Raw genomic sequence first — 14,032 nt, forward strand, 5'->3', positions numbered from 1 at the left:
ACCCCGACTGAGCTCATCACTCTGTTTACTTGCATTAAAATGACACATGACAGCGGCCTCCCATTATTTGCGCACCTGGCTGCAAACCGTTGACGCTACGTATAGTTGCCTGGAAAGAAAGATTTTTTTTGGAGGGGGGAGATGCAAAATGGAATGCAGAAAACCAGCACCATATGCAGACAAATAAACCTGATTGAGAAAGGATCACGATTGCACACGGATGTGTACCTTAAATTGGCGAGGCCTGACATCAGGCGCACTAATCTGCACGTGAGCATCCGGGCGTGAGCTGTGGCCTACAGCAGCTCCTTGCAAGCGTTGTCCAAAAAAATGCTCCTTTTGGATTGAGGCTTTCACAACATGTAAAAATAAAACCATTCACATCAAAACTCATGACACATATGCCCAGTTTTAATTTGCATCAGTGTATTCCCAAAATGCCGACGACTACCTCATGTCTAGCAAGTGCTATGATCTCCAAAAAAATCCAAAATAAATAAAAAAAACATTTGACCAGCCATCCAACCATCCACCATCTGAAAAAACTCGTTCATCCTGAGGTGGGTCGCGGGCGTGCCAGAGCCCCTCCCCCGGCAGTCTTTGGCCAGTAGGCAGGGTGCACCCCGCCTACTGGCCGGCCAATCGCACGGCGCACCCCGAGACCAAACCCCAAAAAACCCCCCGGCCAATCGCAGGACGCACACGTAGACAAACGCCGACCATCAGCGCCCACACTCACACTAAGGGACAATTTCGAGTTGTTCCATTCACCTAATGTGCATGTTTTGGGAAAGTGGGAGGAAAGCAGAGCACCCGAAGAAAAGCCACCCAGGCCCGGGGAGAACATGCAAACCGGAATCGAACCTTTCACCTCTGCACTTTGAGGAGGACCAGTCGACCACCGGGCCGCCGCCATTTGACCGTGGAGAACATTTTGGTGGAGACTCAAAACTTAGCTTGAAGCTGCTTGCGATCCACAGAGGCAGACACCCGATGTGCGGACTTCCCGGAGGCCATCGAGGGACGGACGGACGGATGCATTGACGGAGCAATTCCATCGGGCGCTTGGGAAGAGTTTTGGTCCTCAAGCCGTGACGCGACTCCATTCCATTATTGACTGAACTGTTTTTTTGTTTTTGCACATCCAGGGGTCGGTTGAGACATCCCATGGCCACGGATGGATGGCATACGTTCAACACTCCACAGGACTGGTGAGTTGAATCGCAGCTCCGGGAGTCTTAAGGCAGAATCAAACGAGTGACTTGGTCCCTCAAGGATTCATAAGCTCCGTCCAAGCAGCAGCGGTACGGGTCCGGGCGCGGTTCTAGTTCCGGTCCGCCCGCAGATCAGAAAGAATTCTGCGGGGCGGAAAACAGGGCCAAAGGCAAAGGCGTCGTCGCCGTCCTTCACACGTTGGTCTCCAGGCCGTTCACGTCCGCCGCAGGGCGGTCCTTTTTCCTCTTGGCATGTCGCGGGGGGACGCGCGGCTTCTTCCTGTCGGGCGGCGGCCGCAAGCCCTCCTCCAGCCGCATGAGGCGCGCCACCTCGGGCGGGACCAGCGTGTGCTTGGACGGCAGCCGGCGGTCGTCGTCGGTGTTGTGGCAGTTCATGAGCGAAGCCGCCACGCCGGCGCGGCTCTCGCACACCAGTGGCACCTGCGCGCCGCCAAGGAGTCGGGAAACGCGGGGTAAGAAAACGACAGACCTGGGCCGGCGAGCGGGAAGTAAGGACGCGGGAGGTGAGGCAAAAGGACGCAGAAAGTTGGAAACCAAGCAGTCATCACACAAGAAAGAAGGAGGCGGGAAGTGAGTAAGCGGACAGGGAGCGGGGAAAGAAGAATTGGAGAAAGGGCAAACGAGGACAGCGAGAATTGAGGCAGGAAGTCGAGAAGAAAAACAGGCGGCAACGGGAAGTGAGAGGACAGCAAGTCGCGCGAGCGAGCGAGCGAGCGCTTACCCCGTCTCCCTCCTTGATGAAGTCCTTCCGGCAGATGTGCGCCATGATTCCGGTGGCGAGGGCGTCGCCCATGACGTTGACCATGGTCCGGAATCGGTCTCTGCGCGGGCCAAAAGGTGACGTGGATCACCAAGGCGGTGCCGACATTCGACGCGCAGGCCACTTACAGCGCCCAATCCACGGCGATGATGAGGCTGATGTCGTCGGTTGGCAGGCCGACGGAGGTGAGCACGATCACCATGGTGACCAGGCCCGCTTGGGGAATGCCCGCCGCGCCGATGCTGGCGGCCGTGGCCGTGATGCTGCGAAGGAAGGAAGGAAGGAAGGAAGCATCAGTAACACGGTTCCCAACAGTCCCGGCCGGGGACCGAGCCTTGCCTTGAACCGCACAAAATGCAAGTCACGAGTGGGGAAGGGCACGCCGAGAGGTAAGAAAGGAGCCGCGAGGGAGCGGGAAGGAAGGTTCCCGAAGGCGACGCGGGCTGCAAAGGACCGGAGGCGTCCACCGACCTGATGGTAATGATCTGTCCGAAGTCCAGCTCGTAGTTGTTGACCTGCGCGATGAAGATGGCGGCCACGGCCTCGTAGAGCGCCGTGCCGTCCATGTTGATGGTGGCGCCCACGGGCAGCACGAAGCGGATGATCCGCCTGTCGATGTGGTTGTTCTCCAGGAGGCACTTGAAGGTGATAGGCAGCGTGGCCGAGCTACGGGCAAAAGAGCCACACGAGCCGCCCGGACGGTGACCCCCGAGCGCCGCGCGACCGGTCCGGCCGCGTGCCGACGGTTACCTGGACGAGGTGGCCAGGGCGATGAGGAGCGCCTGGAGGATTCCGCGGATGTAGACGATGGGGCTCTTCTTGGTGATGAAGAAGTACATGGCGGGCAGGATGAAGAGGCCGTGCAGCACCAGGCCCAAGACCACCGTGACGGCGTAGAAGCCCAACTTCTTGCCCATGGCCGATGGGTCGCTCATCTCCAGGATCTTGCCCGCCACCAGGAACACGATGCCGAACGGGAAGTACCTGCGGCGTGGGGAGGCACCGCGGGGACGCGACGCTTCCGTCATACCGGGTACTCTCGTGGGTCAGCTCGGGGACGGAGGTGCGCGCGCAAGGATAACCGACTCTTAAGTCTGAGGCCTCAACCCCAATCGGGTTCAAGTTGGACTGTTGCGACGGCGGGCGCGCCGTCTACTTACCAAATGACAACGGCGACTATCTTGAGCACGGCCTCGTTCAAACTCTGGCAAAGGTTGACCAAGGCGCTGCCGTTTGGACCCATCCTGCCCAACATGATGCCTGCAACGACGCCACATCGCGCGCCGTCTTCCAAGAACCGCCCCCCATGCTGCCGAATCTTAATCCCGAGCTCGGAAAGCGTTACCCATGGTGGCAGAAAAGATGACGATGCCGAGGACGTTCATCCCGTCGCTGGTCCCCTCCTTGGTTTTGACCAGCACGTCGGGGGGCGGCGTCAGGTCCAGCGAGAAGTTCTGGACGTCGCTCCCGTTGTCGTCCCGGATGCCGTAGATGAGCGGCGGCCGCGTGACCGACTGGGACGGCGTCCGGGCCGACGTGGGCTTGGTCTGCACCGTGTACTGGCTGCTGGTTCGATACTGTCCAAAACCACAGAGCAACGCGCCATGGTGGACGCCTTTGGGACGACGACGCCGCCGCCGCCGCCACGGACACAACGCGATAGAGAGCAAGACGCCGGAAAGGATGGACTGCGTGTGCAATGAGACGGAACTCACGATGGAGAACACAAGAGCTGGAGAAGAAAAAGTCTGGACAATGACGGGAGGGCTGCCGTCTTGTTCCTCTTAACAAAGCAAGGCCGCGTGATTCGGATGACGACGTTGGGAAACGCTCCCAAAATGTAGCATACGGAAGCGATATTTTTAACTGCACGCCATAGATTTGATGACAATCCGAGTCGTGAAGTAGAAAAGAAATGGGCTCGGAACGTGACGACAACAAACGGTCGCGCTTTGGTGAGCATCCCGCGTCCCACAAAAGAGATTCATTCTTCATCCGCTGAAAGGAATGACGCAGAGGTTTGCTTGAATTCATATTTGCTGAACATAAGCTTGAGCTCAAACACACACGTCTCCCTTTGCGTGTTTTTTTTCTTTTTTTCTTTTCGCGCGGGGGTGGTCGGGCTGAGGCAGCAGGTTGCAGCTGCGCGGGCAACAATTTTGCCCAAAATCCGCCCCCCCCCCAAAAAAAAATAAAAAAATAAACCACACCGTCAGAGAATGATGCAAGGCAATACCAGCAATAGAAACATCATGGCGCCAGACTTTGTTGTTTCCAACTTTGGGTGAACAAAATGAAAGGTCAGCGAGATTGAGCAGGCGACCAACATGACAACGGAGCGGAGAATGAAAAAGATGGACGATACGACCGGAAAGACCAGGTGACCGACAAGATGCACGGAAGACGCGATGGTGCAAAAGATCCTTGAGCGGCTGAGCGACAAGACGGCAGCCAACATGGGACCGCGGGACCGACAAGATAGGAGACACGATGGCGAACAAGTGGATCGAGCGGGTGCGTGGGTGACACGGCGGGGAAAAGATGCTGGACACAGATGCCAAACACGATCGTGGAACGGATGGCCGACGAGACGAAAGACACGACGGTGATCAAGATTTCCCTTTGGGTCACCTGTTGGAAGGTAGCCTGCACCAGATTGGCCGGGAACATGTTTCTGCGGGATAAAGGGGATCAATTAAAAATCCCGTTCCCAGCGCACTCAAAGACGTACTTGGGAGCGAGACGATGGAGAGACTCGACCCGTGCGCACATGTTGGAAGACGCATAATCGCGAGCGTATTAGCTGGCGTCACGGAGGCACGTACGGACGGAACAATTCCGCTCCCGGGTTTGAGCCCCGGGGAACTCCACGGGCGACAGCCATTCGGTCCGAGACACGACCGACGGCCAACTTCTGCCCTCGAGGCGGGACCGGAGCCAATTTAGCAGAGATTTCTAACCTCTGCGACAAGATCGCACGGCCGGCCGCATCTTAGGCACTCGCTCGGCACAAACCGACACGGGACTCGACGGAGGGGAAATCTCACCGGATCAGGTCGAGCAGAGCGTCCGCCGAGCTCATGATGGGCTTGCCGCTGTCCTCCGAGTCTTCCTTCTGGGCGGCGCCGCCCGGGTGGATGACGGACACCATGACGATACCCACGATGACGGCCACGAAGGTGGTCCACAGGTAGTAGGACACGGTGATCAGGCCCAGCCGACTGGAGCACTTGGCGTCCAGCGCGGCCAGGCCTGACATCAAACTGCAACGGCAACGCAGGGGCACGGGGGTAACATGAAGGCAACACGAAGGCAGCGTGGCAGCCACACAAAGTCAAAGGAAGGCAGGCTGAAGGTACGGACGGAACAATTCCGCTCCCGGGTTTGAGCCCCGGGGAACTCCACGGGCGATAGCCATTCGGTCCGAGACACGACCGACAGAGATTTCTAACCTCTGCGACAAGATCGCACGGCCGGCCGCATCTTAGGCACTCGCTCGGCACAAACCGACACGGGACTCGACGGAGGGGAAATCTCACCGGATCAGGTCGAGCAGAGCGTCCGCCGAGCTCATGATGGGCTTGCCGCTGTCCTCCGAGTCTTCCTTCTGGGCGGCGCCGCCCGGGTGGATGACGGACACCATGACGATACCCACGATGACGGCCACGAAGGTGGTCCACAGGTAGTAGGACACGGTGATCAGGCCCAGCCGACTGGAGCACTTGGCGTCCAGCGCGGCCAGGCCTGACATCAAACTGCAACGGCAACGCAGGGGCACGGGGGTAACATGAAGGCAACACGAAGGCAGCGTGGCAGCCACACAAAGTCAAAGGAAGGCAGGCTGAAGACAGCGTCGCATGTCGTCAACGCCAAGGTGGCAAGTCGACTCGGTTCGGGCTACGTTTTGTCCTCGTGTTGGCTTAGTGGCGTGTGCACTCAATGGACACGCCCCTGCTTAATCCCCGCTCTCTCTCTGCAACGCGCATGCACGCACACAGAATCGAATAGTGCGGCGCGAGTACCTGGACACCACCAGAGGCAGAATCAGCATCTTCAGCATCCTCATCAGGAGCTCGCCAGGAAACTGGAAATATTTCACTTCCTGTGTGGGGAGAAAGAGAGAGAGAGAGCACAGAAAAGACGCCTTCACTATTTCCTGTGACTTGACCGTCCGAAAAGGCTTCGCAGACGGCTGCGTTTCAAGTCACCCCCCCAAAAACGGATGGCAGACAAGCAAAGATATGTTTCATGAAATGACTGATACGTAAGCTAAGCGCAACACGACAAGGATTCGCATTCGCAATTCTCTTGCCCCGTCGAAATGGCCGCCAATGCAAACGCCATTCACCCGTCGCAGTATCGGCAGGGACAGTTCGCATCGTTCTTGACATTGGTTGTTCAGAGTGGCAGAGCTAGTCAAGAGTAAGTACGCCAGATCGTAGCTAGTACAAGTTTCTGTCCTTCATTCAGATGAGCGCACTCGTTTTACTGGGGCAGGCCAGCAGGAAACTGTGGCTATGCGCGCGCGAGTGTGTGTGTGTGTGTGTGTGTGTGTGCGTGCGCGCGCGCAACATGCAGGCCTCTTGTTTGCATTGTCACATGACTTTGCAGCTGTTCTCTATCAGCCCTCATGATGTTGGGCCGCTGCCATCTCGACTTGGACCAAGCGGCGCCACCGACGCCGTGATGACGGCTGGCTGAGTTCGGGGGGGGGGGGGGGGGGTGCGGGTGAGGGGTTGTGCACGCAGGCCCCTGCTGCCAGCCACAAAGGCAAAAATGCTCCTTCGGATGCCCTCGCCGCTTTGAGCAGCAAAAATTGCTTTTCCTTTTGACTTTGATACAGCTTCACAAACCTTTTTCTCACGGACCGGCAACTATCCTTCGCCAATGTGGCAGTGGAGGCACTGGTCACAAATGGCCCGTGGCTTGGGGGCCACTCTTTGAGAGGACGCGGGCCGGTCCGCATTTGCCTATATGCGGTCTGACGAGGTCCATTTCACAAACGGCATCAATGTCTGTGAGGACAAAAGCTCGTCCTAGCAAAAAAGGTTCAGCGCTTTCCCAACAAGTCCTCTTGCAGGACGAGCAGCGGGATATCCGAGCGCAAAGGGCTGGATCTCGCACTAGTTTACGAGGCGGCCACATGAGGTCGGGGCGAACGGCCGCGTGGCGAAACGTTGGGAGTCATGGCCGCCGTTAAGGAAGTCAGTCAGGTGCGACACGAGGAGGGAAGCGGGAAGGCGAGCTGGCGCAGGAGGATGAGGCCTAATGGATGGCTGCTAAAGCGCTTTGCCGGCAGCCACTAAGCGCCGGCGGCTTAGTTTTGCTGTGTGCCAGCCGGATCAGCGACCGGCGAAAACACACGCCCGCACATTTTGACCAAGACGCACATTTACACACCCCCATACACAAAACACACACACACACACACACACACACACATTTCATTTGAATTTGAAAGCATTTCAAAGTTAAATGCAAAATGTTTCACCGAAGTTCATTCAATCAAATTCATTTCAGACCGAATCAATGTTTTGATTCAAAATGATTTCTCCAAATGACCCAAGTGACGTCATTGTGGCTTTGACTTTCATTTGCGTTTGGCATTTACTTTGAAACTTTCAAGTTGGGACTGAATTGACTGTCACAAACTCAAATTCGATGTCCTGTTCAAAGACATTCAGCCTCGTTGTGCCGTTCGAAGCTTTTGGCATGAAGTGGCATAAGACGAGTCACGGATACGAACGCTCCATTCGGCACAATCAAGACTTTCATTCTCATTCCATATCTTCTGTTCGTCATGACGTAAAGACGAAGTTTTCAATGAACGACCCTGGTGAGGTCAAGCGCTTGGGAAAATGAAGGAAGGAAGGTTTTTCAAACCATCTGTCCCGTTTGTGTGCGTGGCGCCGACCTGCTCGGAGAGCCGCCTGGTCCTGAGGAAGAATCCCAGAAGGCAGCCGACGACCACGGCCAGCACGGACATGATCAGGAGGCCATTTTGTTTGCAGACGTTCTTCACCCTCAGCCAAACGGCCTCCAGCGCCACCGCCATGGTCGCCCCCTCACCCGGCCTGCCCCCGGGCCCCCCGCCCTCCGTCTCCCTCAGGCCGCCATGCGGGTTCCGAGACGCGAGCGACGTGGTCCCCAAACGCCACCAGGGAGCGAAGAAAAGCGACTTCCCGCTGACGCGCGGCGCTTCTACAGCTCCAGGTCCCGCCTCGGCATCCCGCGCATCCTCCCGGGCTGCTGCGCCACTCTGCGCTAAGCTGGCGCTCTCGGAGCCGGACGCTAACCCCGTGCCGACCAATCCCCGCCCGCCCTAGCCCCGCCTGGCTCGGCCCCATCCATCCATCCGCCCGCCCATCCATCAACAGCTGGCGGCCAACGCCGCGCGCGCGCCCGGCTGCTGTGCCTCTCTCAGTGTCTCCCTTAAAATATCTTCACGGTATAGCTATTGGAGATGCGCAAATGATGAGTGCAAGCATTCGCTCATTCCCAACTCCCCAACACAGGCGCTCGATTGCTGAAAGGATGAATCAAATGAACGGGCACTTGGAGGAGCGCATCAAACTGCGCGTTACTCTCAGTTCCTATGTTGCGAAAACAGCGTGAAAGCGCCATGTCGCTTTCAAGTGGAGCGGCAGACGCTATCGACGACTCACCCGTCCCGGAGCATGTTTGAAACGGTTTCGTGACACCCCAGTTGGAGTTGAGCGTAAAATGAAACCCACAGCAAAAAGAACGGTTGCCGGTGACAATGCTAAAGTCAATTTAAAATGATATCGACATGCTAGTAGGAAATTAGCTTTGACTTCCATGTGTGACGTTCCTTGAAATAATGAATATTCACACAAGTGCTGCAGATACACATGACAAGGGGCAATAATAAAAGGCATACATTTTTCCAAATGTCTTAAAAAATGTTTTTTTAAATGGCGGTACAGCACGTCCACTTCACAGCGCAGAGGTGCAGAGTGTGCTTCCGGCTCTGTGGGGTTTGCATGCCCTCGCCGTCGAGGGGCAATAATGAAAGGCATACATTTTTCCAAATGTCTTAAAAAAATGTTTTTTTTTAAATGGCGGTACAGGCGTCAACTGGTTAGCACGTCCACTTCACAGCGCAGAGGTGCAGAGTCTGCTTCCGGCTCTGTGGGGTTTGCATGCCCTCGCCGTGCCTGCGTGGCTTTTCTCCAGGTACTCCGCTTTCTTCCCACATTCCAAAAACATGCATGGCGCATTAATTAAATTGTCCCTTGGGGCGATTGTGAGCCCGGATGATTGCTCGTCTATCTGTGCCCTGCGGTGGGCTGGCCACCGGCTCAGGGTGTCCCCCGCTTAATGCCCGAAGACAGCTGGGATAGGCTCAAGACCCTCGTGAGGAGAAGCGGATCAGAAAATGGTTGGATGGTTTGACATTGCGATGTCAAGTCAAGGGCTATGGTTTCAAATTAGGCTTTAAAACCGAGGTTAGGGTTTTGAGAGAGAGTGAGAGTAAGAGGGGCTATGGTTTCAAATTTAGAGTTTAAACCCGAGGTTAGGGTTTTGAGAGAGAGTGAGAGTAAGAGTGTGTGTGTGTGTGTGTTGGGAGGGTCATATGAGGGTTAGTTCTTTTTGTTAGGTTGCACAAGTGGAGGTGGAATGACGTCCTGGGTCTCCCCCAAGACGCGCAAGACCGCATCACACTCATGTGCCGCACCACACAGCAGCTAGTGCGCGTGCGGACTTGCGCAAGCGGCATATTATCGTGTGCAAGTATTTTTGTTTTTGATGGCTTTTTTTTTTCCTCTCAATTGCTACACACAGACGCTCCGCTTGCTAATCCCGCCCCTTTTGCCAATATTTCCCCTCGGCTCAGAGTCGATGGGGCCGGGATTACACAGGATTAGATTAGCGGCAACATGACATGACAGCGTGCGCTCATTCATTCCAATTTCCAAGGCCACGGGCGCCCCAATGGCGCCCAAGCGTTACCGCAATCTCATGACGAAGTAATGAAGGGGAAGGCGAGAACCGCAAGGTGACCCGCTCCGCAGTTATCAAACGAGACCACAGGAGGAATTGAGTTGACACGTTTTACCTACGTTCATCGTTGCCAGGATGAAGCTTCGAAGAGTGGGTTTAAAACTCTGGTTCACGTTGTGAATTGAATTTTTTGACAACAAAGTTGGGATTTCAAGTTAAATTGAGTTCTCAAACTAGGGTTAGGGTTTTTCGAGTCTGGGTCAATGTTTCACAATTGGGTTTCAAACCAGGATCAAATGCAGAGTTTCAAATGATGGTGTGAAAATAGGGTTAGGGGTTTGAAATCGGGTTGAAAGGATAGCGTTGGGGTGTCAAAGCAGATTCTCAAAAGAAGAAGACAACTTGGATGGCGAAGAAGGAAGCAAACGTTTGGACTTGTCATCGTTTAATTCATTAAATCAAGAAGAAAAAAAAAATCCTACGAAAGTGTCCCGGCGGCGGTGCGGTCGAGAGGATAAATGACGTGTTTGAACGCGCTCCTTCAGCTTAGTATGGGGGCTAAGCAACAACGGGGCGACAACGTCACTAGAGGCGCGTCATCAATGAGCGACGAGAAGACGCCAGTTAACAGAAGTTAGCTTAGCCAAGGCGGGCTCCGACGAGATGTGGAGGCGAGGGGGCACGAGCGACGCTCTCGACCGGGCTCGGGCGCTGCTGGACGCCAAGAGCAACAAAAACCACAGCGACCGACGAGCAGCCGCCGCCGATGCGGTCAGTCAGGCGGCCGTCGCCATCCAATCAGCCTCGCGTGGCCTCGGCTAATGTCGCGTTTAGGCTTTCAACATCCTACGGCTGAAACGAGGTTCAAGGTTTCAAGTTTGGGTCAAAGTTTCAAGGCAAGATTGTCTTGGGGTTCAAGTTCAAATGGAGGGTGTAAATGAGCGTTTCAACATAGGTTTAGGATTTCAACTGGAGAACAAAGTTGGGGTATTCCCCGCTGTGGGATGGATGGAGGGACGGATGGCGGAAGGTTACCTGACCTGACTCGAGAGACAAGGTTCGGGTTTGAAGGCGTCCGAGTTTGTTCGTCAAGCGTGCGTTGCTGTGTCGTCGACAGGACGCCCAAAGCCGAGCGGCTCCTCCGAGCGGCAGCGACGTCTCGTCGGACGCGAGCCACCTGTCCCCGCTCGGCTCGTCTTGGGGACAGCGAGGTGACGCGGCGGGGTCGCGCTTTCTGAAGAAGCCGGCGGGGTCGCGCGAGGACAGGTGTGTCGAGGTGGGCGGGGCTAAGAGCTCTGCCCTTTGGCCTCCATGGCAGACTCTGCTCTTTTGGATTTTGTTTGTTTCTCAACTCGCTTTCTCCTCATTTCCTTCTCCTGAATTCTTTTGGGCTTCTCCTCTTCCTCGTTTACTTCTCTTTGACCCCCTTTCTTCTTCTTCTTCTTCTTGTGCTTTTTTCTTCCTCTCCTTTACACTCCTCAATTCCTCTCCTCCATCAGTCCTCCACTTTCTCATTCTTTCTTCTTCACCTCCTCCACTTTTCCTCATTCTCCTTAATTGTTCCCACCCCCGCCTTCATCTCTCTCTCTCTCTCTCTCTCTCTCTCTCTCTCTGACTTGTTTGACTGTCTCCTTGTTCGGGGCCCCTCTGAGCCGAGTTCGCTCGTCTTGCTCCTGTCCTCGTTTTCCGTTGACTCTTCTCCTCTTTCTCTTCTGGCTCTTTTGTTTTTTTGGTTGGATTTTGGTCAACTTTCGCATTTCTCTTCCTCGCGCTTCTTCAGGCTGCCGTCGCGGTCCAAGCCGGGCTCGCAAGCGTCCGCCCTGAGGAGGCTGGCCCAGATTGAGAGCCGCGTCCACGGCCGTCAGCGAGGGCCGGGACCCCGGACCCAAAGCCCGAGCTCGGACCCGTCGCCGGCCTCGCGACCCCCGTCGTCGTCGCCCGGTCGGGAAGCGACGCGCTCGGTCAGGAAGAAAGCTGCGGAATCTCCCCGGGGGGGGTCCGGCTCCCTGCTCGGATGGAGCCAAAGTGTGGACAGCGATGAGGAGGAGGTGATGAAGCTGGTGGGCGACGGCAACTTGAGCGGGTCGTCGTCCGGGAGCAGAGCGGGCCTGGTACCTTCTTCTTTTATTTTTGCCGTCAGGCTTGAGAGCCATTTCAAATCATTGACTTGAGGTTTTACTTCTCGATGGGATGAAAAACATTCCCTGTCCATTTCTTTATCCATAAACAGCACATTATTTGCAATTGGCAGTGCAGAAAACGCGCCAAGAAAAGGGGATGACAATTCAGTTCCTGGTTTGGCGTGCCAGAAAATTGCAGCTGGAACAGAGCGCTTTAGACAACTGTTACTCGGAACAGGAATACTAAACACGGACAATGGAAACAACAATTCCTACGTACGCTTTGTTGTTTGAAGCGGTTTTTTTTTTTTTGGGCAGATGCTCAACCAAAGAAGCCCGAGGTCGGCGTCCCCTCCGCCCCCCGGAGACGCCCCCATCTCATCCTCCTCCGGCATGGCCTCCCCCGGCCGTGCTAGCCCCCCACCGGAAGCCCCACTCGAACCCCCGAGGTCTCAACTCTCCCCCCGGCGCGCCGCCAGTCCGACGTGCTCGTCCGGGTCGGCCTCGAAGGAGATCCTCTCGCTGGAAGAACTTTTCCCACTTGGATGCGGCGCCAGCCAAGCGTCCTCACAAGGTGAGACGCGCCCCCCAGGCACCAGACAATCAGGGGACGGATTGGTAGCCAAAGAGACGCGCGCACGAAAATGAGAGAGACAAAAGTCAGCGACAATCGGAGCGCACCCTGTTGATGTGTCTTGGTCGTGTCGCAGAGCGCTTTTGGGTCAATGTGAAGACGTTGGAAGATGTTGGCTCGGCCGGCGGCAGGACGGAAGCAGAAGAAGAACCAACGCAGGTTGACGACGCAAATTCTGTAAGTCTGCCGTCCCAACCGACCTGATGAGGGAGGCTCCCAAAGTGGTCACGACACGTGCTGATCTGCACGCAGGGGCCGGACGAGCTGCGCGGCGTCCGGGTCCGGACGGCCGACTACGAAAGTGACTTCGAGAGCACCGGGTGGACGGAAAGCGGTCGCCGCGGTAGCAGCGGACAGGTCACTCGCAAACACGCGCGCACTCATATGTCGATGGACTCATGTTCTCTTGCGCTCTCACAGACACATTGTCGTAATTGCTCCAAAGATGATTTTAGCAGATAATCCTGCCCTGAGCGCTGCGCTCCGACGGATCCCGGCCGCTCGCGAGGTCGTCCCATCTCAGGTCGGGGATATTCAACACCTCGGATTGCTTTGCATCGACTTCGGTGGACGGCGATGTGCACCCCATCGGAAAGCGAGGCGGTGAAAATCCCAAATGGAAACAAACGATCATGGCGCGACCGAGTCCCGTTGACGTCGGAGATGGACGAACAACTCGGTGGAACGTGGCACCGGCGGGAGTCTTTGCACAACATTCCGAGACATTTCTATGGGGGGGGAACCAAAACAACAACATCCGGCTGTAGCGGGCGCCGTCCGCCGCCTTCCGTTTTGCTGCTCACGACCCCGCCAAAATGAATCCAGAAACTAGCGCCACTGTCGAGACACCATCTGAGACCCCCGCTGGCTCTCTGTCCGACATGTTTGTTGACTCGGAAGTCGCGTTTAATGTCGCGACGCGTTTTGCGACCGTTTCTGTCCGACATCAGAATATCTTTGCCTGAGTCGGTTCGTGTGTGTGATGGCTTGATCTTGCCGTGTGCCTCACACATGCGCCGTACAAAATTGTTGTCGACCCGTGATTTGTTTTCTCAGGTCCTGCAGGACCTCGCAAGAGTTTGGAAGTGGGCCAACAATTTGAAAATGTGAACTGGCCTCGAGTCTCACACTCACACACTTCCCTCGACCCTCAGAGAGAGTCACGCGCGCCCTCTCACACTCAGGTATCGGAACACCTGCCGAGCAACGGCGAGGAAGAAGAAGCGGTCGGGTCGGCGCCGCGTGAGGCCTGGACGGAAGGCGCGGATGCGACCTCGCGGCCGTCCACGGCGTCCTCGCGGCCGTCCCGCCGCCCCAC

General features: G+C 56.1%; 2 protein-coding genes across 3 annotated transcripts; one reads left to right on the forward strand and one right to left on the reverse strand.

Moving 5' to 3' along the window:
• Window positions 1–1,301: 1,301 nt before the first annotated feature.
• LOC109506838 (excitatory amino acid transporter 5-like) lies at window positions 1,302–8,051 on the reverse strand. 2 transcript variants are annotated; one of them, XM_019855840.1, is made up of 11 exons: window positions 7,910–8,051; window positions 6,018–6,097; window positions 5,535–5,750; window positions 4,627–4,669; window positions 3,341–3,572; window positions 3,156–3,255; window positions 2,746–2,979; window positions 2,467–2,661; window positions 2,124–2,258; window positions 1,957–2,056; window positions 1,302–1,655 (listed from the first exon to the last, which is right to left on the reverse strand). In XM_019855840.1, exons 1-11 carry the CDS (start codon window positions 8,048–8,050, stop codon window positions 1,407–1,409), a joined length of 1,725 nt encoding a protein of 574 aa, XP_019711399.1. In that variant the 5' UTR covers window position 8,051; the 3' UTR covers window positions 1,302–1,406. The 2 variants fall into 2 exon arrangements, with proteins under 2 accessions (XP_019711399.1, XP_019711400.1); XM_019855841.1 differs by lacking the exons at window positions 5,535–5,750; window positions 6,018–6,097; window positions 7,910–8,051 and adding an exon at window positions 5,043–5,330.
• Window positions 8,052–10,356: 2,305 nt separating this feature from the next.
• Window positions 10,357–14,027, forward strand: cunh19orf44 (chromosome unknown C19orf44 homolog; the record flags this gene model as incomplete). Its single annotated transcript, XM_019855779.1, has 7 exons — window positions 10,357–10,731; window positions 11,078–11,226; window positions 11,741–12,071; window positions 12,399–12,654; window positions 12,791–12,891; window positions 12,967–13,071; window positions 13,899–14,027. Coding segments are annotated over exons 1-7 (1,179 nt in total), but the record flags the coding sequence as incomplete, so codon positions are not given.
• Window positions 14,028–14,032: the final 5 nt, after the last annotated feature.

The sequence above is a fragment of the Hippocampus comes genome, unplaced genomic scaffold (assembly GCF_001891065.2).
Source record: "Hippocampus comes isolate QL1 unplaced genomic scaffold, H_comes_QL1_v1.1 scaffold463, whole genome shotgun sequence".
NCBI classification, from domain to species: domain Eukaryota; kingdom Metazoa; phylum Chordata; class Actinopteri; order Syngnathiformes; family Syngnathidae; genus Hippocampus; species Hippocampus comes.